General features: G+C 44.7%; 1 protein-coding gene across 2 annotated transcripts; it reads left to right on the top strand.

Moving 5' to 3' along the window:
- Nucleotides 1–6,951: 6,951 nt before the first annotated feature.
- OSR2 (odd-skipped related transciption factor 2) lies at nt 6,952–9,743 on the top strand (the record flags this gene model as incomplete). Of its 2 annotated transcripts, none has more annotated exons than XM_080695118.1 (3): nt 6,952–7,607; nt 8,673–8,772; nt 9,561–9,743. In XM_080695118.1, 3 exons carry the CDS (start codon nt 6,952–6,954, stop codon nt 9,741–9,743), a joined length of 939 nt encoding a protein of 312 aa, XP_080551244.1. The 2 variants fall into 2 exon arrangements, with proteins under 2 accessions (XP_080551244.1, XP_080551245.1); XM_080695119.1 differs by having other exon boundaries at nt 9,643–9,717.
- Between the last annotated feature and the right edge of the window lie 17,587 nt (nt 9,744–27,330).

The following is a 27,330-nucleotide window of genomic DNA, read 5'->3' as shown; positions in this document are numbered from 1 at the left end:
ACGGAAGGAGCGTCTTTCCCGGCCTGAGGACGTCGGGCCGCCCAGAGCGGCGTCCAGGGTCCGAGAGTCTCAGAAACGCACCAGGAGTAGAGCCCTGAAGGCCACCGCCTGGCCCCATAGAGCGTCCCGCGGTAGGCCCTGACAACGGGCCCGGGCCTCCCCAGCACGCCTGCCCCGCACACCCCCGCAGCCCGGGTCGGGTCCGGCGGCCGGGTGCGGGCTGCGGCCGGGGCCGGGCGGCGCGCTCAGGCCACGGCGTGCCCGGCCTGCGCCTCCAGGGGGCGCTGCGGCCCTGCCCGCGGGCCGCGCTCTCCCGCCTCCGTGGAGTGCAGGGCGCCGACTCAGAAGGCTTGCTCTGAAGATCAAATTCTAACGAGTTTTTTGTTTTTATTATTACTATTATTTGGGGACCCTACCCCCGCACCCTCAGCAGCCGGGACTGCAGTGCACGTGCTGCAGCAGAGCGGGCTCACAACCTTGCCAGGCTCCCACAAGAAAAAAATAAAAATAAAAAAGGCCAGCAGTGCGCGAAGTTCAAATGCAACCGTCCCCGCCCCGCCGAGGCCGCGAGACCGGGGAGGAGGGAAGCCGGTGCTCAGAGGCCCCGGCAGCTGAGATCCCGGGGAAAAGATAAAGTTTCCATTAATTTCCTTTTTAAAGGGCAAACTTTTTAGGGGTCCCCCGCGCGGGCAGAGGCGGCGGGAGTCGCGGCGGGGCGGGCGGCGCCCGACACCTGCGCCGGGCCGCGCTCGGGGTGGGGGGCTGCGGCTGTGGGGTGCCCCGGACGCCCCTGGGCGTCTGCAGCCGGAGCCGCGGGCCGGCGGGGGCCTCCGGGCCGGCGGGGGCGCAGCTCCGAGGGCGCGGGCCGGCTTCCCGCCCGCGCGGCAGGTGGACGCCCGCCGCCCCCGCGCACCTGCCCGCCGCCCCCGCCTCGGCCCAGACTCCATTTTGGAACCTCGGAGGCCGGGGTGGGCGAGGCGAACACGTTTCTGCACAAACCCGGGCCCGGGAGGTTTGCGGAAAGAGGGCGCCGCTCGCGGGTGGGCTGGAGGTCCTGCCGCCCCGCACCTGGCCGGGGAGGCGCGAACCCCGACCCCGGCGGCCTCCGCTGGGGGCAGAGTGCAGCCGCCCCTCCTGAGACGGGACCCGGGGGCTCTGAACGAAGGGAGCGTCCCCTCCAGATCTCCCCAATTGAGAAAAGCCGCGGAGGAGCGGGGCGCCGGCGAGGGCACCGCGGGCTCCCCGCAGCGGAGGCCGGGACCGGCTCCGAAATGAAAGCGCCCGGTGGGGCCCACCGGGGCACGCCGTCCTGCCGCTGCGCGCCCTCGGATACACTTATTTTAAAGTGCTGAAACACTACGGGGTTTTAAACACTCGGGTCCTCGTTCCAGACTCCCTTGTTTTAATCTTTGCGAACCTAAAACTGGAAGGAAGGGAGGAGGAAGATCTGCTATTCCTGAATTTATGTTTTGCCAAAGCAACGAAAAAGTCAATCCACCTTGGTGTAGATAAAATAGGAAGAGTTTTATCCTAATGAAATAATATCTTGTCGCTTCCGCCTGGCTTCCCAGTCACGGGTTGAAACCTTCTGACGGTGTCTAGCCGGGTGCTTCAATTTGTCCGCTTCCCCCCTGGGTTGAAATTATTTCAATGGCCTTTGGGGGAAGCTCATTCCAAACCATCTTTTGGTGGACTCTTGAGTTGTGCGCGCAGCCGTCTAGGAGACCCAGGTTCCTCAGTGCGCGGGCTTGCCTGGGCTAAAGCAAATTCCCTCTGGCGACTCGTCTGGGACGAAGGTTCGCTGAGTGTGGCTCGGGCAGACTTTCTCTGAAAAGAGGCTGCTCTAGATGCGTGTCACTCGGCCTCCCTCTCCAGCAGTGGCTACAGTGCGTTCTCACCACGCTCACACGAGACCAGACCTTTAGAAGAACTTGAAAAACGTATCACTGCATCTCGAATTCGATTTTTTTTTCTGGCGACCGAACAAGAAACAAAAAAAATTTTATTTTATTGTTGAAGAGAGTGAAGAGAATAGGTTTTTGCGAAGCTAGAACAGTATTTTCCTAATTAAAAAAAATAGATTGTTCCTCACCCATTCCAGATGGATTCTTTATTGTTTGCCAATAGGTTGCAGATGCCTACCCCCGTTTAACCAAGTTGGTTAACTACTTATGAAATGTACATTGGCTGATTTAAGCTTTAGATATGGAAGACATTTCTCCTGGAACGTTCCACATGTCTTTGCAGTAATTACGAAATTAGTCGCTTGTCACCTCTATAAACTGCGTTTTGAAGACAACAGGCGAAAGCGGGCTCCACGCATGGTCTTCGTCACCCAAAGCACGTGCAAAACTGTTTGAACCCGGGAGAGACGGGTGACACGCACTGGAGAATACAATCTAGAATCGATGGGCCTTACCCTGGGATGGAGATGCTTGAGTCAAACGTGTTAGAAGGTGGAAATTAAGCCGGCGAGCGCCTCAAGTAAAACTACAACGCGTCCTTTAGGCTTCTCTGAGGAATCTTTGCAGAGAACCGGTTGCTGGAACCCATGTAAAGCAAACCAGAGAGCCGGCCGAAGGAAAAGTGGCCCCGAGAAAGAAAAGGGGGTGGGCGTTGTCTCTGTGGGTTTTGAATTGAGTCACCTTGGGCTCTACGGCCGCGGCCGGCAAACCTCCGCAAACCTGCGCCTTTAAGACTCAGTTGCTATCCAAACACAAGTAAACAGAGCGGGCCACTCGCGGGCGGCGGGCGCGGGGCGGGGCCTGGCGGCGCTCGCGGCCGAGGGGGCGGGGCCGCTACTAAAGCGCCGGGCCGCGGCCCCGGGCAGCCCGGGCGGGACGCGGGCGGGACGCGGGAGGCGCTGGCTGCCCGAGGGTGATGGCCCTGCGAGGCTGCGGGCTCCGACCTCTCCCGGAGTCGGCGGCGGGCGGCGCGGGGAGGCGCGGGCTCCGGGGCGAGCGCTGAGCGCCGGCCCCCAGCACTGGGGTCTCCGCGCGTCCCGCGCCCACTGCCCGTCCAGAGCCGGGCTCGGCTCCGCGCGGTCCTCCAGATCATGTCCGCGGCTGCCGGGGCTCCGCGCGGAAAAGGACGTCTGCTCAGCGCGGACCCGACGACCCGTCCAAACCGTGCGCGCTGCTGCCTGGACCTGGTCTGAGAGGAGCTGCCCGGGCGGACCTGCCGGCCGGAGGTGAGTGTCCGCCCCGGGAAGGGGCTTAGCCGAGCTGCGGGAGGGAGGGCTCGGGGGTGCCGGGGGCGCCGCATCCTCCGGCTGGAGTGCCGCAGGTTCAGATACCGTGGGAAGAGCTCCTGTGGATGCCGACGCCAAACCGCACACGCTTTTTGCACTGCGTCTAGTTTTGCTTTGGGACATTGACTCCAAGCGCTCGGCAAGACTTCGTATAAAAGTTCACCTACGAGGGCTGAGATCCAGCCCCACAGCTCCGCGATGTTTCGGCCCCGGAGAGCTCGGGTCGACTGTGCGGGCGCAGCCCGGGAGCGCGGCCCCGGAGGGCTGGGCCCGCGCCGCGGAGGGGACCGCGCGGTCCTGGGGATTCTCGGATCTCGCACTGGCCTGGTGATTTCCCTCTCACTCTCCAGGCCAGACCCAGAGGACACTAAGCAAACTCCCCGGGGGGCTCACGTGCCCGGACTCTGGAGACGCAACTGAGAATGGAGTTGCGATCGTAGGAAAGAGGGAGGAAGCGGTGGTTGAGGAGGGAGCGCTGGATCCGCATCCCTACCTGTTAGCAGAGAACAAAAGGGGGCTGGCGTTTTCCGAAGTGAAACGGCGCGGGCGGCTGCTTTCCCTGCTAAACAAACTGCAGTCATAGCAGAACAAGAAAATTACCCACGCAGGGGGAGCAGAGAGAAACAGAACCCAGATTATGCGGAAGGCATCTTAATTTAATTAACTCCTTGGGAAGGCAGAGGCGCGGCGAAGGGGCAGGAACTTCTCGGCCCGCCGTTTCCCTCTCTTCACCTGATCGAGTCTGAATTTTTTTTATTTTAATGATCTTCGAGCTTTTTAGACTATGGCTCTCTGATTTATATGTGATTCTTTTGTGGTTTGGGCTATAGTCCAGTGAGCCTGTCCATTCGCCAGTCGTTTCTCTCGTCTACCAGTGCACACGTTTTAGTTAATGACTCTTGGCTCTATTATTTTTTAGATAATTCGATGTAATAACACCACCACTAAAGAGTGAGGCCCCCCCATCCAGTCACCACCTACTTCTTGTTCTCCGATGTTCTGAAAGCTTCACTGAACTGAAATTGGTACATATACATCCCCCTTGTTGACAGCCAGTGAAGTTGATTTTACAAAACTCACAAATGTAGACAACTGGAAATCCCTATGAAGAAGACTGGTGAAAGGCAAGGAGCCCCAGGTCCACTGAACCATGTATGCCTTTTCATGGTTTAACTTTCTCTCCTTGCAAAACTAAAATTAACCAAGGGTTCTAGAAGGAACAGTAGAGAAATGACAGCGGCCAATGGCTTGGATCGCTGTGACTGTCTGGAACCCAGTGTGGGACCTCCTTGGCTCAGCGCTAGACAAAACGAAAGTACCTTAGATCTCTGCAGTGACTTAAACTATCATTGGCCATACACTTTCCAGCAACTCAGCAAGAGAGTGCAAACTAACTCCCTCATTATTTATAACAAGTGTTCAGTGGACACTTAGGGTTATTCTAATTGTAAAAGGGTTTCAGAAGGTACCAGAGATTTGCGCTTTCTCTGGGGGGGGGGGGACTATGCTGCAAATGAAAACCAACATGTACTATGAGGTAGTACTTTTGTTCCAACAGGAAGCTAAATTATAATGATGACATTTATTTTTCTGTTATAAACTATTAACTCGGAGAAAAATGAAGAAAGATGGCACTCAATTTCTGCCGGGAGGTTTAACGCTGTAGCCAAATCCACTTTGTGCATTTGGGATAAAAAAACATTACGGATCGGATCCTAATAGTCTTTTCAGTGGCCAACATGCCCTGTCCCGCTGCACACCTCATGGTGGGACTTGTGATTTGCCTTCTGTATTTATTTCTAAGAATCTAGTCTGGGAATGCACCCAAATAATAATTTCAGTTTCCTCTCTATGTGGGAGAGGTTGCTTTTCAACACTAGGGAAAAAAATATTTCGCATCTCCAGAAAAACCTTGTTACCCAAGGAGAAGGAAATAAAGGTAAAGTTTAGTATTTTAATTGAAGGAGAAATAATCTCATAGATAACCAGGGGTGCTATTAGAATCCTTTCCCCTAACTCCCTAGAAGGCTCGAGGGTTGCCGCTTAACAAAACTGAATAGTGATTTGTGGTGGGAACGTTAATTACTAATGGGCTTTGCAGTTTCAGTTGAACGGTCTGAGACCCTCTGACTGTTATACCCCCTCGTTAACCCCCAGCCTGAACTCCCAGACCGTATACCACCAGGCAGACGCGGTTCATTAATAAATCTCTGTCTCTGAGCGGTTCCAAGCAGAGGAGGAAGGTGTGGGCTCCTCGGAGCAGCAGGATTCCGCCTTGCAGCGCGCCTGTCCTTAGCACAGACCCCTGAGTCGGCCCTCAGAGTCGCCACTGCACGGCAGCATTCGGGAAACTTCCCGCCGAGAGAGGGATGGGTGGGCAGAGAGGGCTGGGCAGACTCTCCCACCTTCCCGGTGGCTCACGCGCCAGGCGTGGGTCGGTGGTGCGCTCCGGCCTGTCTACGCCTCTCGCGGGAAGCGCTTAGCTCGGAGTCGGGCACTGGAAGGAACCCAGGTCTTTAAAAAGGGGTTGGCGGCGGCGGGAGACTGGCAGGCCAGGAAGGCTGGCGAGGTACCCCAGGAGCCTGGGTCTGAATGAAATCAGACCTCCGTTTCGCCACTGGGGACAGAAAGCAGGGACCTCCTGCCAAGGCCCAGGCCGCAGACCCCAGCCCGGCCTTGCTGGTGCACCTCCAGGCGGCCGGGCCGCACGCACTCGGCCGCCTAGGTCCCGGGCAGCTCCGTCCCCTCGCTCCCCGGGGAGCCCTCTTGCCTTCCTCCCTCCCCAGGCCTCCGGGTGCCAGAGCAGGAAGCCGGCCGGGCCTCCCCAGAGCTTGGCGCTCGGTCTGGGAAAAGGGGTTGCGGCCTCAGGGGCGTTCTCCGCCCCCACTCCGCCCCCCCCCCCACCAAGAGTCCCGACCATCTGGAAGGGATCTTGGTGGGGGGTGGGAGGGCAGGCCGCCCCTGGGAAGGAGGAGGGGGTGATTCCAGACCCAACCACCCACAGGTGTCACTCTGCTTCCCGGGCCCGTCACTGCTGATAAATGGGAGTGAGGCCGAGGAAGGAAAAGAAAAGCTCGGAGGTCAGCGCGGGGCGCACGAGCCCTTGGAGGGCCTGAGCCCAGGAGGACGAGCCCCGCGCGCTCGGGCGGCGCAGCGGGGTGAGAGCCAGGCCCGGAGCCGGTCCACCCACGACCCGCCGTTCCCAGGGAAGCTCCGAGGCGCCGCCGTGGCCCGCGCAGCCCGAGGCGGCGGTGTTGGGGCTGTCGCTGTTCGCTGGCCTTCGCCCGAGCGGGTGAGGGTGGGCGGCCGGGCTGGACGTGGCCTCCGCCGAGCCCCTCCGCCCGCCGCTCATTCTCGGGGATCCGGAATTCCACCTTCCTGGGGGCACCCCGCTCCCAGGGCCGCTCCCTGGCCTGGCCTGGCCTGGGGACCGCTGGGTGGACGCTAAGCCGCCCCCTTGCAGCTCCTTCTGGAGGTCTTAGGTGGAGAGGAAACTTGGAACATGTGATAGCCCACCTGGGTGCCCAAAGACGGACGCAACTGGCTTGGATAATCATCACGGTCTCTCCTTGTTTCCCTCTGCCATTTTTTAGGGCTTTCTCTGCTGCTGTCTCGTTGGTTTTCGCCAGAGCCCTACATTCACCCGCCTCAGAGTCCTGGAAGAAAGAAGCGGCTCCCCCCACCCCCCAGCGCCCGGGAAGATGGGGAGCAAGGCCCTGCCGGCGCCCATCCCGCTCCACCCGTCGCTGCAGCTTGCCAACTACTCCTTCCTGCAGGCGGTGAACACCTTTCCGGCCGCGGTGGACCACCTGCAAGGCCTGTACGGTCTCAGCGCGGTGCAGACCATGCACATGAACCACTGGACCCTGGGGTACCCCAGCGTGCACGAGATCGCCCGCTCCACCCTCACCGAGATGGCGGCGGCGCAGGGCCTGGTGGACGCGCGCTTCCCCTTCCCGGCTCTGCCCTTCACCACTCACCTATTCCACCCCAAGCAGGGGGCCGTTGCCCACGTCCTCCCGGCCCTGCACAAGGACCGACCCCGTTTTGACTTTGCCAACCTGGCCGTGGCTGCCACGCAAGAGGATCCCCCTAAGATCGGAGACCTGACCAAGCTGAGCCCCGGGCTGGGGAGCCCCATCTCTGGCCTCAGTAAATTGACTCCGGACAGAAAACCCTCTCGAGGGAGGTTGCCCTCCAAAACGAAAAAAGAGTTTATCTGCAAGTTTTGCGGCAGACACTTTACCAAATCCTACAATTTGCTCATCCATGAGAGGACCCACACAGACGAAAGACCATACACCTGTGACATCTGCCACAAGGCCTTCCGGAGGCAAGATCACCTGCGGGATCACAGGTGAGGCCGGGGGCGGAGGTCAGCCCCTACGGGCAAGGCAAATCAGCCCTTGAACTGAGTCCTGATAAAGTGTCTCTAAAGTCCCTGTGATGGAGACTGGACCTCGCACAGACCCCCGCAAGCCCCTCCCCAGCCAGCCTCACAAACCGGCTGTGTTTTCCTTCTTCCCCTGGCCAGCCCTTGCTATGTTCTTGTTTGGGATGAGGGAGGCTTTACCCATCCTTGGGCAAGAAAAATCAATTAGATTGGCTTAGGCTTTGGAATCAACTGTCCTGCCCCTCCTGGCAAGGGGGGGGGGCACCATAGGGGGTGGCAGCAAAAGCCAAAAGACCTCAGGTCCTCAAGAAGTACCATTCTGGCTGCAGGGCATCCTTTCTTGAAATTTGTTTCCCGGCCATCTCTGCTGGGTTCTGTCCCCCCACCCCTTTTCTTTTGTCCTCCCCAGATGTGCTCCAGAGCTGTAAGGGGGACCCTTCTAAGTTGTATTCGCGGGGGGGTCTTGAGGTCATTAAATGTAGAAACAGCTGCCACCTCCCCTCCTTAAACTCCACATTGACAACCGAAGGACTACTGTAACAGAAGTGTTTTTACTGGGTAGTAACTTCCCAGGAGTGCCGGTGCAGGCACCTTCCTTGGATTCTCCCTATTTCCCAAGGTGGGCCTTCTATACTCCTCATCCTCATCCTCAGAGACTATTAAAGGATCCTCTAAAATCAGTTCCCCTAAACTCAGCTTTGCCTTTTATCCTGATTTGGCCAGTTTAAATCCCAGAGAAAACCGTGGAGGCCAAGTAGGGTTCATTCAGCAGAGTTTCCAGCTACAGAGAACACCAGAGAGGGCGATCAAGGGTAGACAGAGCCAGCCGAAGGGTGAATGTTTTGAAGAGTCTGTTAGTTGAGGTTAACCATAAACAGAATGACACAGGGAAAAAGAAAATCTAAAAACATAAATAATAGAAATTCCATTTCTTTTGTCCTTCCCAGGCTTCCCTTGAGTAATTGTCAAAAGAAACGCCTCACCATGGGGGGGCGATCCATTTCAATGAAACCTTATATTGATTTGCAGGTATATCCATTCCAAAGAAAAACCCTTCAAATGTCAGGAGTGTGGGAAAGGATTTTGTCAGTCTAGAACTCTAGCCGTGCACAAAACTTTACATATGCAGGTAAGTTTGTTTTCATGCTTAAAAACAGTGACTGGTTTGTTTATCATTATTGCTTTACAAAAGGTGTTCAATGTCAGGGTCTGTCTCTTAAACAGCTCTACTTAGATCAGTTCTCTAGGTGAGGAAAAGCAGCGCTCGTTTTTTTTTTTTAAAGTAAAATCAATCTTATTTAACATAAACTAATTTTTTTATTTCCCTTAAAGAACAGGCTGCTCTGTTTATAGTAAATCCCAATTTTAGAATTATTGCTTTTTCATCTGATCTGCCCTGCGTTTAAAGCTTTCGTGTTTGGGAGGAAATAAAGGTAATTTTGATAATGGAGGCTTGGTGAAATCCCATATGCTCTTTTTTTTCCCAGGGGCCTCATAATTTGTAGCTTTCAGTACATTGAGGAATAGTTTAATTTTGTAGCAAAGAGGAGCCTCATTACCCGGGAGAATGTCACTCCTTAAGAGAGGATTAGAGTTTTTCCTTACCCCCCTTTTCCTGCCTCTGACGTGGTGATGAAATGTGAAGAGCTGGAAATCACACAGCCCCCCGCGCGGCAGGCGGTGGCGGGGCTGCCTCCCTCACCGCTATCAGTGCGATCTGGCCTCTGTGTGTGCCTGCACTCGTGCTTCCATGCGTGAAGGATTAGGAGCCCAGATTTGTTCCTACAAGTCCCCCTCTTGAGTTGTCGTGCGCTGGTTATGTTAAGGCTTGTGATACCGATAAGACAGAGACTTTTAGAGAAGGGCGGCCGTGGCGGCGTGAAGGATTAATCCTTTGCTTGCTTCACATCTGAACAGGAATCTCCACACAAATGTCCCACATGTGGAAGAACCTTTAATCAGAGAAGTAATCTGAAAACTCACCTTCTCACCCATACAGACATCAAGCCCTACAGCTGCGAGCAGTGCCGCAAAGTGTTCAGGCGAAACTGCGATCTGCGGCGGCACAGCCTGACGCACACCCCGAGGCAGGACTTCTAGAGAAGCCCAGGAGGTGCCCCGTGCCGCGCGCCCCTCCAGCCTCTCACCGAGGGGCCACCCCCAGCCCTTCACTGACCCCGCACCTGCAGCTGCAGGGAGCTAACTGTTCCTCTGGAGGACTGAGCACTATAGAAGGCCACACACTACACCTTTTCACCAAGAGCAGATGCTAGTTTGTTGTAGATATCCACAGCTCATTTTAGAGCTCTGTATATAGTGTCCTGGGTCTTCGTTTTGTTTTTGGGTTTTTTTTTTTTGTATCTTGTTGGATGCACCTAGATATGGAAATGAAGGCCAAATTTATCTTTAAAGACTGTATTTTCAAAATAAAACCCTTTCTTGTTTGTTTCAACATGCCTGCAAAAGTGTCTTGCTATTCAACTTCTGTTTTTCCTCTGGATACTGGGAGAGTCTCCAAAAATGTCAGTATGGAAGGGTATTCTTTACTCCTAGGTGTTTGTAAGTGTGTGTGTGTGTGTGTGTGTGTGTGTGTGTGTGTGTGTGTGTAGTTTTACTGGGAGTTGTGCCCAATGGCACTTTACCAGTGAGCTATACCCCCAGCTCTTTTATTTTGAAAGGCGGGGTCTGAGTTACCAAGGCTACCCCTGAACCTTTGATGATCCGCCTGTCTCAGCCTCCCGATGGGGTTCCAGGCTTTCGCCACCATACCTCAGCCTATTCCTAGGTTTTAAAAATAAGAATCTTCACAATTCTTCTACTGTAGCTTTAGCCCTTTTCTCTACAGTAGTATTTTGGAATTGGACAATTGTGGTGTCTCCTTTGGATATTAAATGGATATCACCAAGATTTCATTCCCTTTTGTTTATTCCAGTTCCATGTGTCTTACTCCTTCAGATATGAGCAACATATTAACCACTATTAACAAGCAGCGCCTCCACGGGCTGCTCTGCTTGAGAGTCCCGGGTGGGAAGAAGCGTTAAAGCAAGAGCAGCTCACTTCTCCTCACTTCATTTTCTGCAAGTCCTTGACCTGTTGTCAAGGTTTATGATGGGCAGCTTCTCTTACCATTAGACTTTGAACACTATGATTTATCACTATCAACAGAGACTTTATCCTGCCATCAGGGAAGTCTAAAACCCTCCTACAGGAAGATACAGACTTAAGAGGATGGGGCAGAAGAGGAAGGAGAAACTACTTCGCTATGTTTGCACATAATATTTCTTTCAAAGGGTAGAGATCATTTCTGCTAGGAGGCTAGGTGTTTTCGCAAAGCAGAGCGAGTTAGGTCAATAGTGACGTTTCCATCACTGGTTGGCCTTTTGTCCCTGGGAAAATGACAGAAGTGCAGGTTACTTCCAGGTCGAGAGAGCTCATTTCAACCTTTCAGGAATTTCAAACTTTTTTCTACCTTTCAGGAATGGTTCCTAGGAAGCATGACACTGGTATGTTGACAACCCAGAAATTGTATAGGATTTGGGTGGAAGGCTTTGGATAAAGACAAATGCTAACATGGTGCCAAAAAAAAAAAAAAGTGGAAGAAGGATATGGAATGAATTTAAAGAGGGAACACCAGAGGACTCCTGGGCCAGTGTCCTAATAGATTCTCACAAACTGTTTAAAAATGACAACAGAGTGAACTAGGCATTCTTAGTTTTTTAAATGTGCATATTTGTGTAGGGATGGCACATTTCACCTTCAGGGTGATCACAGGCAATATGTCCTACGCTTGTATCTTAGAATCCTCCAGAGGGACAGGTAGAATGGATTGGAGGACTCTCTTCAAAATTCGTCAGCCGTGCCTTGTTGATACACTTTCTAGGAGTGTTTCAGAACATGTTCCTGACTTACTGCTCCAATGGAGGAGCTGGCTGCATGCAGCTTGTGTGTCTCACCAGAGATCAGTCCTCTCCAACAAAGTGTCTGCTCACCTGTGTGTCAGTTCATACACAAATGCATTTCCCAGCAAGAGGAGAGGTCAAAACCTTCACTAAGGAGAAGGGGTGCAAGTATGTTAGATACTTAGAGGAATGAAGAGATTATTAGTTTCCTTTTGTTTGTACAGAATCAACTCAGTGACCTCCCCTACCTTTAGTCTCTCAAAATCCTGCCCACCTTGGCATAGACAATTTGAGTACTTTCGGGCAAGGTTTGACCATATTGACTATCTCTAGAGTCCCCCTGATCCTGTAGGCTTTTTCCATGTAGTCAGTCTTACAGCCCCACCCATCACTACTGACTACAGGCGTCCCAGGTCCATCGCACAGGGTTCAGGCAAATTATCAAAGAATGACCCTTGGTCACTGTCAAGTTGCAGGCATAAAATCCTTGATGTCCCAGCCCCAGGGATCCATAGATACTTATGACCAGAATACTGTTCCTCTTCACTTATTTTAGCTGAGAAAACAGGAATCAGAGGGGAAAATGAAGAAAGCAGTTTCTCTTCCCATACACATGCTCTTTCAAAAGTTAAGGTTAATTTACTTAGGATTTATTCCTTTATTCATGAATTTCATACATGCTGATTATGGACTTCACGGGCCAAGCCCTGTGCCAGGTTCCACTAATTTTCATTATCAGTTTCTGCCTTCTTATAACTGGTGACACATTTTTGGAGCCTTGACTACTTGGATAGTTTAAAAAACATTATGGGGCTTAGTTTAACAGCTCCCTTCAACCTAGATTCTTAAATCCAGCCTCCATCTGAGCTCAAAGAGGATTGAGCTTCTGTCAGAGTATCCTGCAACACATTCTTTATGATCTCAGGTAAACTTTTTTTTTTTTTTTTTTTTTTTTTTTTTTTTTTTGGTGGTACTGGGGGTGGAACCCAGAGACTTTCTACCTCCTGGCTATACTCCCAGACCTATTTTATACTTTATTTGGAAACAGGGTCTCACTAAGTTGCTGAGAGCCTCACTAAGTAGCTGAGGTTGGCTTCGAACCTGTGTGATCCTCCTGTCTCAGCCTCCCAAGCGTGGGGATTACAAGCGTGCGCCACCACGCCTGGCGCAGGTAAACTTTTGAACAGTAGCTCCCTCTCCAGATTCTGCATTTTCTTCTTTGGGCTGTCCAAGTATGCAGGAAATGAATCTTATGTGAGGCAAACTTATGAAACTTATCATAGGGAAAATATCTTGTAGCTGAGTATTTTTCTGTTTTTTTCCTCAGAGAAGAGTTATTTGTTTGAGTTTGAGATTAGATTGTGTTTCCCTTACATCTACCATAGTCAATTTATGAATCAATACTCCTGGCAAGAGACCAGGAGGAGGAAACATCACAAGTCATGACCGCAGTGCCAAAGAACTTCATGAGCAACAGTCAAGAGTTACTCTTGAGGTGCGACTGTAATCTCATCTTATCTATGTGTGATCTGTTAAAAAATAAGTCAACTAAAACAATTCTCAAAATGAATTACATTGTAATCAGCTGCTAACGCAAAATTATGAATATGTGTTAGGTTCTCTTGCTGATGATGCTTCTCTTGAAATGTAGGTCATTGTAGTTCTAGTGCTTTTTAATTGTAGTAATTTAAATAGCTGGTTTACACAGGTACATCCTCTTTTACAGGCAGAGGGCCGCCTAACATTTGACTCTAGGAAAGCTAAGTGTTAAAAAGAAAAAAAAAAAACAACAACAAATATAAAGTCTCAAATTATAAAGCTGGGCGTGGTGGCACACGCTTGTAATCCCAGCATTTGGGAGGCTGCAACAGGAGGATCACAGTTTGCGGACAGCTTCAGCTACTTAGTGGGGCCCTTTGCAACTCAGTGAGACCCTGTTTCAAAATAAAGAGTATTAAAAAAAAATGGGGCTGTGGGTGTTGCTTAGAAGTAGAATGTCTCTGGGTTACATCCCCAGTACTGCAAACAAACAAACAAAAAAGATTGTTAATGGAGCCAACCAGATGCACTCAGATTAAGCACTGTGTAGAATCTACAGCAAATTTTTAATATAAGAAAAACATTGGCAGAATGGGCTAGCTTTCTCATTGCCAAAGTAATTTATGATGATGATGATGATGACGACAATGATGAAAGAGAGAAAATGATGAGACCACATAACACACTGAACACAGGAATGGCTTTTTATTTTGGAGGATTATTTGTGTTCACCATTCTTAGTGCATTATAATGAAACTTTATTTCCAAACTTTTCCTCCTAAAATGTGACTTGCCACTGATAAGCGCCTCTGCTGACAGTGCTGAGCAATAAAGGGAGTGGAGATTTAGTATGATTCAGCTCTGATGACCTGAGATATTTCAAGTTCATTCCTGTTTCTTTTTATTGCTTATTGTTTCTCCCCCTACACAAATTACGTTCTTACCTAACTTATGTAACTTCTTGAAACTATCCAAGGCAAAAGCTGATAGTGAAAAACTAAATAACCTAAATAGCACATGGGAAGAAAATTGTTAAGTAAATTCTAATGTTATTACTATTAGGATACTTTCTACTGCAAGAAACAGAAAACCTACCTACATTGAATGTTAACAATAGCCAGTTTATCTTCTGTGACAAGAGGTCCAAGGGAGGGTCTAGGGATCTGGAATGAATTGGAGTAACAAGATCACCCAGGGTCCAGTTCTTCCTACTTTTCTGTTCTTCCAACTTTAGTGTGCTGGACCCCTTTTGTGGCTTAAAGATGGTGGCACCAGCTCTACTGTTTCTTCTTCTCACATATCCCAGAGGCTGAGAGGGAGGGCTTCTCTCTTTCTTGTGTCATGTTTTAAGAACTAAGACTCTCTTCCACAAATCCAACCTGTATACTTCTATCTTATTGGCCAGAAGTAAGCCATTTGCCCTTCCTCAGCCAATCATTGACACAGGGAATAGAAGTATACTATGATTGGCTAAGACTAAGTAAAAATCACCTTTTATGTATGGAAATGGAGTCAGCCTTCCCTGAAGCCCATGACTGCCTGAACAAAACCGAACAAAACAAAACAAAACAAAACAAAAATGTTTTGTTAGCAGGGAAGAGAGGAGAACTGGCTGGCCATTGTTGATATTAGGCAGATGTTAAAAATAATGTTTTCATCAATAACCTTATGTTAAAAGATGCTGGTGTTGGCTGCATGATATTTAGCGGCACATACAGAATTATCTCAATTGCACAGAACCTTCCAAAAGCTAAGCAGAAACAAAGACTAGCAGAAAGTATAACAAAATATAAATAGTAATGAGTGACACACTATGCATGGCTTTCCTTTCTCCTTTTCTTATTTTTCCAATTGTTCCACAATAGAAAGGAAAAATGCAATGTTATTTAAAAATCCAAAATAAAGCCGTAATCTGCTCAGTATATTTCCTCGTTCATCTTGATTTACTACTTCTGATCAGTCTTTGTTTTTTCCCCACACCCACATAAATTCATACAGTGCTTCTAAATCCTTTTAAAATGTTATTTACATCTTTACATTCTGTTTTCCCTTTCTTCCTTGATTTCCATTCTGAGCTTCTATTCTTGTGTTTTCTCTTCTCTAAATTTCTTTGCTCTCTGTGTTTTCTCCCTTTTAAGGACTTCAGTGATTCTGGCCCCAGTATCACCAGGCGTCAACACTAGAATTACCCAAGCTTCTTATTTCTGGGCCCTCCCTCCCAAATCCAGTGGGTGAATTGGAATTTCTGGTGATAAAGACTAAGGACTCTGCATTGTAAGCAAACACTTCAGGTAGTTCTTGTGCACATTAGAGCCGGAGGACTTCTGAGTTAGCCTTTGACACCACTGCTCCCTTTATCTTATCCATCGGCCATTTATTATGTGCTTACTGTAATAAAAATAAAACAAATCCCAGCCCACTTTTCTTTACTTATTTACTCACTGTCCTTGAAGTTGTCAAATGTGCATCTGCTTTGATTCTCATGTCCTTTCTTGCATGATCTCTCCCAACTATTTTTTTTTCTGTCATTGCTATCCCAATTTCTATTTTTTTCCTTTTTTCTTTTCCTTTTCATATTAATAAATATTTCTGGCTTTGATTTTTTTTCCTTGATTCTTCTTTGTTCTCTTGACCCACTCACTAACCTAAAGAGGTGGAAGAAGAGAGTATACTAGATGATTAAAGTAAGAAAAGCAAGAGTAAAAATAATTTGTTTTTCAATTTAATTGAAATATTGTCTCCAAAGGATTTGTTACTTCAGCTTCTATAGGAAGAATATTAATTTGCTGTAGTAATGTTGTTTGTATTGAGGTGTTGAGAATATTCTGATGTGATAAGACCAGATCTGATTTAAATTACTTTCTGACTTTTTTATGTTGTCATCACAGTAAAATTTCAGAATAGGAGGACATTTTAAGATAGAGCTAGGAACATGAAATCAGAAAGAAGGATTAATTTATTTTAAGCTCTGAAACTGTTTATGGATGTTCCCTCTCTGAGACTCAAATTCTCATTTGCAAAATAAGAATTTGCATTACATAATTTATAATGTCCTCTTTAGCTTGTAAGATTTATGGCTCTCATTAAAGAATACATAATGTGCCAGGTGTGGTGGCACACACTTGTAATCCCCGCGCTTGGGAGGCAGAGACAGGAGGATCACGCAGGTTCGAAGCCAACCTCGCTGGTTCATGAGACCCTGTCTCCAAATAAAAATATATTTAAAAAAATAGGTCTGGGAGTTTAGCCCAGAGGTAGAAGGGTTTCCAGGAACCCCAGTACCACACACACACAAAGAGAATACATGTCTTTTGTTGTTGTTACTGTTTTTGTCATACTGGGGATTGTACCTAGGACCTTGTGTACACGACGCAAGTGCCATTTTACCACTGAACTACATCCAAGTCCACATAAATATAATTTTAGAAAAGAAGTATTGACTTCACAAAAACTGAAAGATAACATGAAATCACATCACTCTGTCCCATAAAAATGTTTAGCTCAACAAAACAAAGTATGAATTCTTTGAAACTATTATATCATTGGTTTTCTTTGTAATTGTTAAATGTGTGTGTGTGTGTGTGTGTGTGTGTGTGTGTGTGTGTGTGTGTGTGTTGCTAGGGATTTAACTAAGGGCATTCTACCTCTGAGTTACACCTCTAGTCTTACTTTATTTTTTATTTTGAAACAGAGTCTTGCTTGTTAAGTTGCTGAGGTTGACCGTGAATCTGTGATGCTCTTTGTATCAGCCTCCCAAGTACTAGAATTACAGGTATGTTTTACCATGCCAGGCTCCCAATCCCTATTTAACTTTTTTATTTTGAATATGGTCTGGCTACATCGCTGAGGTTAGCCTTGAACCTGTGACCCTCTTATCTCAGCCTCCTAAGTACTAGGATTACAGGTGTGCATCACTGAGATCTGGCTAAAACTGTTAAAATTTTAGAGACTTCATAGGAGACTGTTGAAAAAAAGTAGTATTTTACACTGAAAGTAAATGTATATATTTTTCAGTTGATGAGATCATGTATATTGTAAAGAAAATTCAAAGTGTATAAAATAAGTCTCTTACTATCCTTTCCTGCCCTACCCCCACCAATAAATCCTCTTAATTCCACTTCCCAGAGGTAGCTACTTTGACAAGTTTGGGTATATCTTCTCCCACATTTTGGTATGAATATGCAGGTATAAGTGAATACTTACACACACACACACACACACACACACACACACACACACGATCACATTATTTTGCAGCTTTTTTTGCTGCCCTCCTTTAACAATAAACCAATAAATATTGAATCTATTTTTTATCAGAATCAATATATCTGCCACTAATGAAATGGAATAGAAAACACAAAGGACTTTTAAACCTAAAGGTTAATTCTTAGGATTTAACATAGAGAAAGAGCAAAATCATTTTGTTACTGAAATTATTTATAAAACGCCATCCTTCACAGACAGCCTTTTGCCCCTATTTTCATGAAGGCAGCTGAGAGAGTGCCTGAAGGGTTTTGAGGATTCTTCAAGGTGTGCCACATTAGGGTTCACATCAGTGCACAGTGAGATACCTCCCTGGCAAGAACTGAAAGATACAGTTCTTAAATCCTTCAGTGACCCATTATCCATGGATCATTGACAAGAAAGAATGTAATAGCTCCTGTCTTTTTACCAAGATAAACTTTCCGATGGAACTGGACTGGTCATGCCCTACATCTTTTATCCAAGTAAGAAAATTAACTTAGGAAAAAGAAACTACATTAATTAGATAATACAAATATTCTCACATTCTTTATTATAGTTTAATTTTTATTGAATGAGGAAACAGTAGTTGTTTAGTTGTAGAAACTGACACTGAGAAGCTTTCCCCATAACCTACTTCCAAACAGATCATCTGAAATACAAGGCTAAATGAATTACATAAGATCTAGCATTTGGATCACCATGTAAAACTAATAGACATTTTGCCTACTTAAGAATAGCATTAAAACAGTAGTTCAATTGGCATTATGATCAGAATTTAGTATTTCCTATTATCTTGTAAAAAGTCAGTGCTTCTCTATCCTAAGAACTATTTCATTTATGCTGGGTGTGGTGGTGCACACTTGTAAGCTTATAATCCTAGCGTTTGGGAGGTTGAGACAGGAGGATCACAGTTCACTGACAGCCTCAGAGACTTAGTGAGGCCTTCTGGAACTTAGTGAGACCTTGTTTCAAAATAAATAATAAAAAAAAAATAGGGCTGGGAGTGTAGCTTGGAGGTAGAATGTCCTGGGTTCCATCCCTAGTGCTGCAAAAACAAACAAACAAACAAACAAACAAACAAAAATTGTTTCATTTATGAACTGGGGCATGAAGAATCATAGCTCTCAAAGGGACTTATTAGCAGGCCCCTGCAATATTTACCATGTGGCATTGTTTTTGCAACATCGCATATTGACAGTGATATGTTGTATATATTGTAATGTGGTGAAAAGACTCGGCCATGTTTTTATGCGGTTCTGATCCCAGTCCATCTGAAAGCTTATTTTACATTAATCTTGACTTCTAAAAGGATTTGGCCTCATTTCAGTTTAGAGACAGAAAAGGTGAGAAATAGAAAGACGATGTTCTTAATACTTTAACACTTCACTTTCTTCCCAAACCAAACAAATAAAAAATAAATGATTTGGCCAACCATCCCAGTGAGAATCTAGGCAAGTGAATCAGACATCGCTGCCCAGATTCATGGAGTTGAAGACATATATCCCTTCAACCCAGGGAGTCCACTGCAGATACTCGAGCACAGGTGCAGAAAGAAACAGGGATAAAAGTGGTTTTTGAAATATTTTTTTAATAGAGAAAAAGTTAATGTAAATGGTCAGTAACAGAACTGGATAAATAAACCATGCATATTTATAGAATAGAATATCCTATACTAGCTAAAATAACCAGATTAGTACTACATCTATTAAGCACTTAATGTTGTATTAAAAACAGACAAGTTGTGGGATGACAAGTATATATCATTCATGTAGTTTGAAGATGTGATATATAGTTTACATAAATACAGTGAAAGTATAAAATATTCTTGAAAATAATAAACACCAAATTCTGGATAGTAGTTACCTTTAAGGAGAAAGAAAAGAGAAATTAGCAATTAGTATGCACTGAGGGACTTCAGTGGTATTTATGATATTTCATTTCTTAAAAAGATACCTGGCTGGGTGTGGTGGCACATATCTGTAATCCCAGTATTTGGAAGGCTGAAACCGAAGGATTGCAAATTCAAGGACAGCCTCAGTAATGTAGCTGAGACTCTCAGCAACCTAGTGAGACCCTGTTTCAAAGCAAAACAAAAGGGCTGGGGATGTAGCTCAGAGGTCGAATGCCCTGGGTTCAATCCCTAGTACCACACACACAAAAGATATCTGAAGCAAATGTAGACATTAAGATGACAGAACAAAATGGTAGATATATGGGTGTTGATTAATCTCTGTACTTTTCTGTATGTTTGGAAGTTTTCATAATAATGTTTTTTCTAGCACTGGGGAACAAACCCAGAGCTTCACACATTATATGCAAGTACTCTACTGCCGAACTACACACCCATCCCCTAAGCATTTACTTTTTGCAAAAAAGAATCACATATTAGAATTGAACGAGACTTTAGGGGATATCTAGAATTGGAAATTTGGTGAACAGCCACTCTGATGCCAGGCGTACACTTGTATACAGAGGCAAGATCTCTGCACTCTTGGAACTTACATTTTATTGGAAAGAGACCAGATTTAAAAAATAAAGCGGATATTAATAAGACCACACAGGGGATTTCATTTCATTGGAGGGTAAAGAAATAGAGAAGTAAAAAGTGAAGTGATTTTCCCAAGGTGCAAGCTGGTTCTACAACCTTGCCTTTCCTCTCTGTCTTTCCACATTTATTTTCCCCTGGTCACTCTCTAACTTGATGTTATGCTGATTACCAATGATGTTAGGCACAAACTCTGATAGAGTCTTACTTGTCTTGTTGCCACTCGAAGTCATGTCTTACAAATTTATCAAATGTTGAAACCCTAACTGAATAGCCTTAACATTACTGAAACATGGTGAGCATGGCATTCAATTTACACAACCTTCTTATTAGGTAGGTCAGCATTACCTTCACCTCATGGATGAAGAAAGAACTGAATGGGGGAGTAGGAGTGGGGTGGAGTAACTCACCTAAGGCTCTGTCGGTAATAAGAGTGACAGGCTCTGGATCACAATTCAGAACTCTGACTAATGCAAAATCTTGAATAGCTTTCTTTCTGGTCATTATTTTAGGGTTCATGTGCTTTACTTCTGGACATTCCTATAAAGCCAACACTACTCTTTTGAGACTTGTAAGTAAAGGAGCCTTAACACTAATACTTTCTTCAGGTAAACTGAGTATTTTTCACTTCCAAAGTTGCAAATTCATTGGTAAAAATCTATGTAAGCTTATGTGTCCCTCTAAGTGAGTGAACTGTTCATTTCCAATGATCTCAAAGAATGTTTGGGGAAATCCGTTTCCCAGGCTGTAACTGTCCTATTCAGAGCTTTGAAGATGGATTTCAGGTGAGCTTTTGCTCACAGTTGGCAATAAAGAGAGTAAAAGAACAAAATGATCACGGGAACCTAATCTACTTAGATGATATTATGACATCCATTTCTTCTTACAAAATTCCAGCATTCATGAAATTTCTGTTAAAGCAAGTATCTTCATTTGTATCTACTAAAATAATTGCTTTAATATTATGATACTTGGAGGGTCTTCTTTCTGAATTCATTAAAAAAGAGATAGTCACTTGTATAAATGAAGTTGCTATGGCGAAAGATTACTCTGAGCAGAATTTAAATATCCAACATTAGAAAGTAATGTGGTCTAGCACTATCACCACCCTGGAATCTGCCTGCAGATTTTACTCCTGTGTGTGTACTGCATACTTCCCTACAAAGCTGATTATAAGTTTATGTTGTAAGGGCTCAACATTGACTGGTACAGGGACACTCCAGAATTACTTTGTATCTTCATTTTCCAATGAATTATTTCTTGCCTTGGCTGATGTGTGAAGCTAGCCTTCTAAGGCCTTCTTCAGTGTCCTTATTAAGAACATCTGTAAAGAGCATCAGAATGAAGTGTTGAATTTCACCCATTTGGATTTCATTAATGTGTCTATAGTTGTCAAGCATTTAGAAAGTCAAGACACTAAGAGTTCGGGATTTGACCCAAAGGAAATTGGTCCTCATTTTAAGGCTAAACAGGAGGGAAAACTGAACCAAAGTTTTTTAGAGAATAGGATATTTAAAATCATTCCTTTCAGATATGCTCCCCTAAAGAATGGTAGCTTAAGCAGTGATATAGTCTATTAATAAGTTTTTCATCTTGTTGAAACAAATGATGGGTTGCAGAGGTTCTTAACCTAGAGTTCACGGACCTTACTGGGTCCATAGGCAGACTTCAGAGAGTCCATAAACTGTGAAACTATAAACAAAATATCACATGTATATACACATGTGTATTTTTTTATGAGGAGGGAAGCTGTAGCTTACATCGGATTTTTAGTGACATTTGTGATTTTAAAAGGTTAAGAAATGTTTGTTCATTTTCTTATTTATGTACTTTAAATTTTTTAAATATTTGAATAAGGAATTTCTCTTTTCATTAAGTATATACAATGTACATGAATGCACCTACATTTTAAAATTTTAGTATACTTTTTTTCTTTTTGATGCTGGAGGCTGAACCCAGCAGCATTCTACCTCTGAGTTTTATACCCCAGGCCTATTTTATTTTTATTTAGTTTAATTAATTAATTAATTCATCAATCAGACTGAAGATTGAACTCAGGGGCATTCTACCCTGAGTTATATCTCCAGCCATATTTAATTTTGTATTTTGAAACAGGGTCTCATTAAGTTGCAGAGGGACTCACTAAGTTATTGAGGCTGGCTGTGAATCTGTGGTTCTCTTGTTTCAGCCTCCCAAGTACTGGGATTACAAATGTGCACCACCATGCCTGGCTTTTATTTTTTTATTTTGAAACAAGTTTTTGCTAAGTTGCTGAAGGTCTCCCTAGGTGGGTGAGGCTGGTCTTGAAACTAGGATCCTCTCCTTCTCAGCCATCTAACTCCTGAGAAGTATACTAATTTAACAAATGACTAGAATTTTAGTAGTTTTTATAATCACAATCATGAGTAACTTTAGCTGCATACACACTCTAATCTAACCAAGTTTAACAAAAATAACCTGACTTGTTATGTGCAATAAGTAAGATAGAGAAATTTAGTAATAAAAGTGAAACTATATTGTTTTGGTGATACGAGTGGTTCAAAAAAAAAAAGTCTTAAAATTGCCCATTACATTTAGTTTTCTATTTGCTTGGTTAATGAATTATGTTGTAATTATAGCACAGTGGCATGAAATAATTTATATTGTGGCTGTTACCCACTCCAAGTAAAAACAGCAATTTCCTTTGGTAAAGAACAATGAGTGAAATGAATTCTGATGTGAAAAAACAAAGGACATTTTAAAGTTTTGGAACATTTAAAATGAGCACCAAATAATCCAATCATAATTGTACTAATTCTAGTTCCATATATGCTCAGGACACTTGGTTAAAATTTAAGAAGTCAGCTGGGCGTGGTGGCGCACACTTGTAATCCCCGTTGCTTGGGAGGCTGAGACAGGAGGATCACACAGGGTCGAAGCCAGCCTCGCTGGCTTAAGAGACCCTGTTTCCAAATAAAATATAAAATAGGTCTGGGAGCCGGGCGTGGTGGCACACGCTTGTAATCCCTGCGCTTGGGAGGCAGAGACAGGAGGATCATGCAGGTTCGAAGCCAGCCGCGCACGCTGGCTTAGGAGACCCTGTTTCCAAATAAAAATGTAAAAATAGGTCTGGGAGTGTAGCCTGGAGGTAGAAGGTCTTCCACGAACCCCAGTACCACCAATAAATAAATAATAAAATAAAATAAAATAGGTCTGGGAGTGTAGCCCGGAGGTAGAAGGGTTCCATCCCCAGTACCACACACACACACACACACACACACACACACAAAATTAGGAAGTCATATTTTAAATTTAAATTCAATATTTCTTTTCTGCATGTGATTTTTGAAGTGTTTTAACTGAATCCTCTAAACACATTTGTTTTTTAAAATAGATTATTTAGTAGACAGTTAGCTAACATTTTTTTTTTCAACATGGTTTTCCTGGTGAATCATCCTCTTTAGACCAGAATTGAAACACCAAACACAGAAACACAACATGAATCTTTGTGCTGTGTTTTAAAAAAAAAATCTTTTTTTTTAAACTACCAGCCACTTGTCTGTGTTGTAGCAGGGGAATAGATGCAGACTATTTTTGCCCCGGGAACTAAATGTTAGACATCAGTCTACTTTGTTTTATCTTTGCTCCTTGTGCAGCAAGCCTTCGTTGGCCACCTTCTTGAATTACCTATCCACTCACCGAGTTCTTCAGCTTATTATATGTCAGCTTGGCTTGTTTCCAAATTAACGTGGCTAGTCTCTTAATCTTTCCCATCCTTTCTCAAAACAATCCAGATTCACCCTCTTGATAGTCACCAAATCAAACATGGTTTCCTGGCCTCATACTCCCCCCTTGTTATCTATACTGTATGCCATTAACTTTTATTTTTTATGTTCTTTTTCAGATGTCTTCATTATTTCCTCAAACTTTACCTTTCTTTCTAAATTTGCCTCAAAATCTTTTTCTCTGATCTTACTTAAAAACAAGTTGAAGCTGGGCATGGTGTTCCGTGCTTGTAATCCCAGCATTCTGAAGGCAGAGACCCAAGGATCATGGACCCAAGGATCGTGGCCTCAGCTACTTAGCAAGGCCCTTTGCAACTCAGTGAGACCCTGTTTCAAAAAATAGAAAGACTAAAAAACAGGGCTGGAGTATAGCTCAGAGGCACAATGCCCCTGGGTTCCATCCCCAGTACCACAAAACAAACAAACAAAAAACCAAATTGAAATATTAGAGACATATGGACTCTTGAAGAATTGCTAATTTGTTTTATAGTTTAGTTTATTTGTTTTCTGTTCTTTGACATCAAATTTCTCTATTTATAAATAAGGTTAAGAATTAGTCAAGGTTATAGCATATAAATCATATCTCAATAAAGCAACTATAAAGACAGAAAAAATGAAACAAAAAAAGAATAAAGTAAAGAAATTTACATGAAAGCATTTGTTTCTAGATATTTAGCATTATTATATTACTCTTTTTTGTGTGTGTGGTACTGGGGGTGGAACCCAGGGGCTTTCTACCTCCGGGCTATACTCCCAGACCATATATATATATATATATATATATATATATATAATAAATATATAATTTATTTATTTGGAAACAGGGTCTCAGTAAGTTGCTGAGAGCCTCACTAAGTAGCTGAGGCTGACTTCGAACCTGTGCAATCCTCCTGTCTTAGCCTCTTAAGTGTGGGGATTACAAGCATGTGCCACCACGCCTGGGCTATTATATTACTCTTACATGCACTATTTGGCTGGATAAATCCTCCAAAGCCTTCTTGTATAGTAATAATTTAGTCTCCTCTGTTAACTCACTGTCCTAGAATAGTCTTTTTTTCTTTTTGTGGCACTAGAGATTGAACCCAAGGGCATTCTACCTCCAAGCTCCACCTTTAGCCTGTTTTATTTTTTATTTTGAAGCAGGGTTTCACTAAATTGCTAAGAGTCTTGCTAAATTGCTGAGGCTGGTCTTGAACCTGGAACCCTCCTGTCTCAGCATCCCAAGTCCTGGGAGTATAGGCATGTGCCACCATGCCTGACTCTAGAATTGTTTATCTAAAAAAAATATGTGAAAGCTTTTAGCATGATGGCTGACAAAGAAGTGTCTAATCAATGTTAAAAAACAAAAAGATCAAGTATAATTGATGAAATCAAATAATATATTTTAACACATATATGGCTAAAGAATACAGTAGTCTAGAGTATGCCTAAAATAGGAGCAATTTAAAATATTAAAAAAGTAGCCAGGTTTGGGATTACAGTATTATATACCTGTAATCCAGTACTCGGGAGACTGAGACAGGAGGATTGCAGGTTTGAGGACAGCCTCAGCAATGTAGTGAAACTCTCAACAACATAGTAAGACTCTGTTTCAAAACAAAAAAATAAAAAGGGCTGGGGTGTAGCTCAGAGAAAGAATGCCCCTAGGTTTAATTCCCAGTAACACACACACCACCACCACCACTACCACCACCATCACCAGCAGCAGCAACAAAAACAAAAACAAGTTAGAAATAATATATGCCATGTTACATAAAACTAGAGCACACCACACTAAAAATTCAATTTGTAGTTCCTTCTTAGAAAAATGTTATTAGACAGCAGGTACAAATTGATTTTATGGAGTAAAGCAATGATTCCCAATCAACTTCATTCATATGATGGGGAATCTCACAATTCTGGTGACCAAGTAGCTTTTAATCCAACATGGTTCTTCCTTTTGGAGACAGAGAGTACTGGTCTCTGCTAAAAATATATAATAGTGATTATGCAGTTCAAGACGTTTCATTGTTTAGGAGGCATTTTGTTTTTTCTGTCAACTCCACCTTCCTCCCAGGTCTCCAGAAACAACAAATAAGGAAACATTACTTACCCAAAAGGTGAGGTACAGAGCTGATGGGCTTGCAAGTCAAGCCAGCTAGCACCCTTTTGAAGTTGTGATCTTTATTATCCTTCAAGAACAGCAATGTCTTTGGATTGGAAGGAACTTCAGAAATGTCTTGGTCCGTCGTTCATATAGTATTATTAACCGGAGAAGCACTTCCCATTCTGTAAAGCTCTAGGTATTACTGTCAGATAACTGGATGTTAGAAAAGTCTGTGGTGGTGCCAGGTGTGGAGACAGGAGGATCGCGTAGGTTCGAAGCCAGCTGCGCTGGCTTAGGAGACCCTGTTTCCAAATAAGAATAAAATAGGTCTGAGAGTGTAGCCCGTGGGAGTGTAGCCTGGAGGTAGATGGGCTTTCAGGAACCCCAGTACCACCAAAAAAAAAAAGAAAGAAAGAAAGAAAGAAAGAAAGAAAGAAAGAAAGAAAGAAAGAAAGAAAGAAGAAAGAGAGAAAGAAAGAAAGAAAAGAAAAAAAGAAAAAGTCTGTGGTGCTCAGTCAAAAACTACACCTCATTGCACCTACCAGCACTTGCTCCTAATCCTGCCCTCTGCCTTTTAAAAGTCATAAATTTGGAGGGAGGGGAGGAGAATTCCTTTTGTATAAGCAGATGAAGTGTTTGAGTTGAACTCTGTAAGATGTTCAGAATTGTTAGGAAATGGTGTCACCAGACCATCGGAAGAAGACATCGCTCAGGAAGAGACATCGCTTCTTCTTTCTTGATTTACATTTTAGACTAGGAAATTTTCTATCCTTTCATTCAAATATGCTGGCAGATTTAGTATATTTTCAGTCTTCCTCGGATATCTGCCAGTAATGACCAACAAATCAACATTAGCACACCTTGTGGGAGGAGAGAGAAGGAATTAGAAGCTTATAGTTTTATTTCCTCCTTCGGTGGTGTGTTAGGAAGGAGGATTAACTGGTTTGAGCTGAAGCCTAAGTGTGTATGAATCTCTTAAATCCCTGGCCCAGATTAACTGAACGATCCTGGTGTTTAGCACACAGGTTGTCAAGAGGACTTATATCACAGCGATTTGCCTAATAATTAATCTGATTGCAACCTCCTCCACCTCTACTAAGGAGGTGCCATTGTCCTCTCTCAAGTTCTAACATGCTGTGTTCCCATCTTGACTCAAAAGGGCCTGAATGACATGATAGTAATTCAAGCCGCCAAAGGCCACAGCTTCTTTATTTTTTATAAAACACAAACAAATAAACAAAAAATAAATAAATCCAGATTATGCAACAGGTCACTTAGCATCTGCACCTGGCTGGCCCTAGTTTGGCACATTCCTTATCTATTTATGCATCTAAATAATAATTTCCAAAAACGTAAAGAAAAAAGGACGAGTCGCCCTGGGACCAAGCCTGAGATAATGCGTATCAGCTTTGATCACATGCTGTGAGGTTTGGGAAAATGAATGATTACAAACCGAGTGTCATCCTTTGGCTCTTCCCTGGAAACACTTTTCTTAAATGTTGCTTTTGATCATATTTTTAAGATGTAATTAAGGAGTGCTTTTCCCTAGTCATGTTTTCTCTCTTGAGCTAAAGCCTTATGGAAGCAATCCAACAGAATTATACCGCTA

The sequence above is a fragment of the Muscardinus avellanarius genome (assembly GCF_963383645.1).
Source record: "Muscardinus avellanarius genome assembly, chromosome: 4".
NCBI classification, from domain to species: Eukaryota; Metazoa; Chordata; class Mammalia; order Rodentia; family Gliridae; genus Muscardinus; species Muscardinus avellanarius.
The sequence above is the reverse complement of the archived record's forward strand: the minus strand, read 5'-3'. Positions and strand labels throughout refer to the sequence as shown.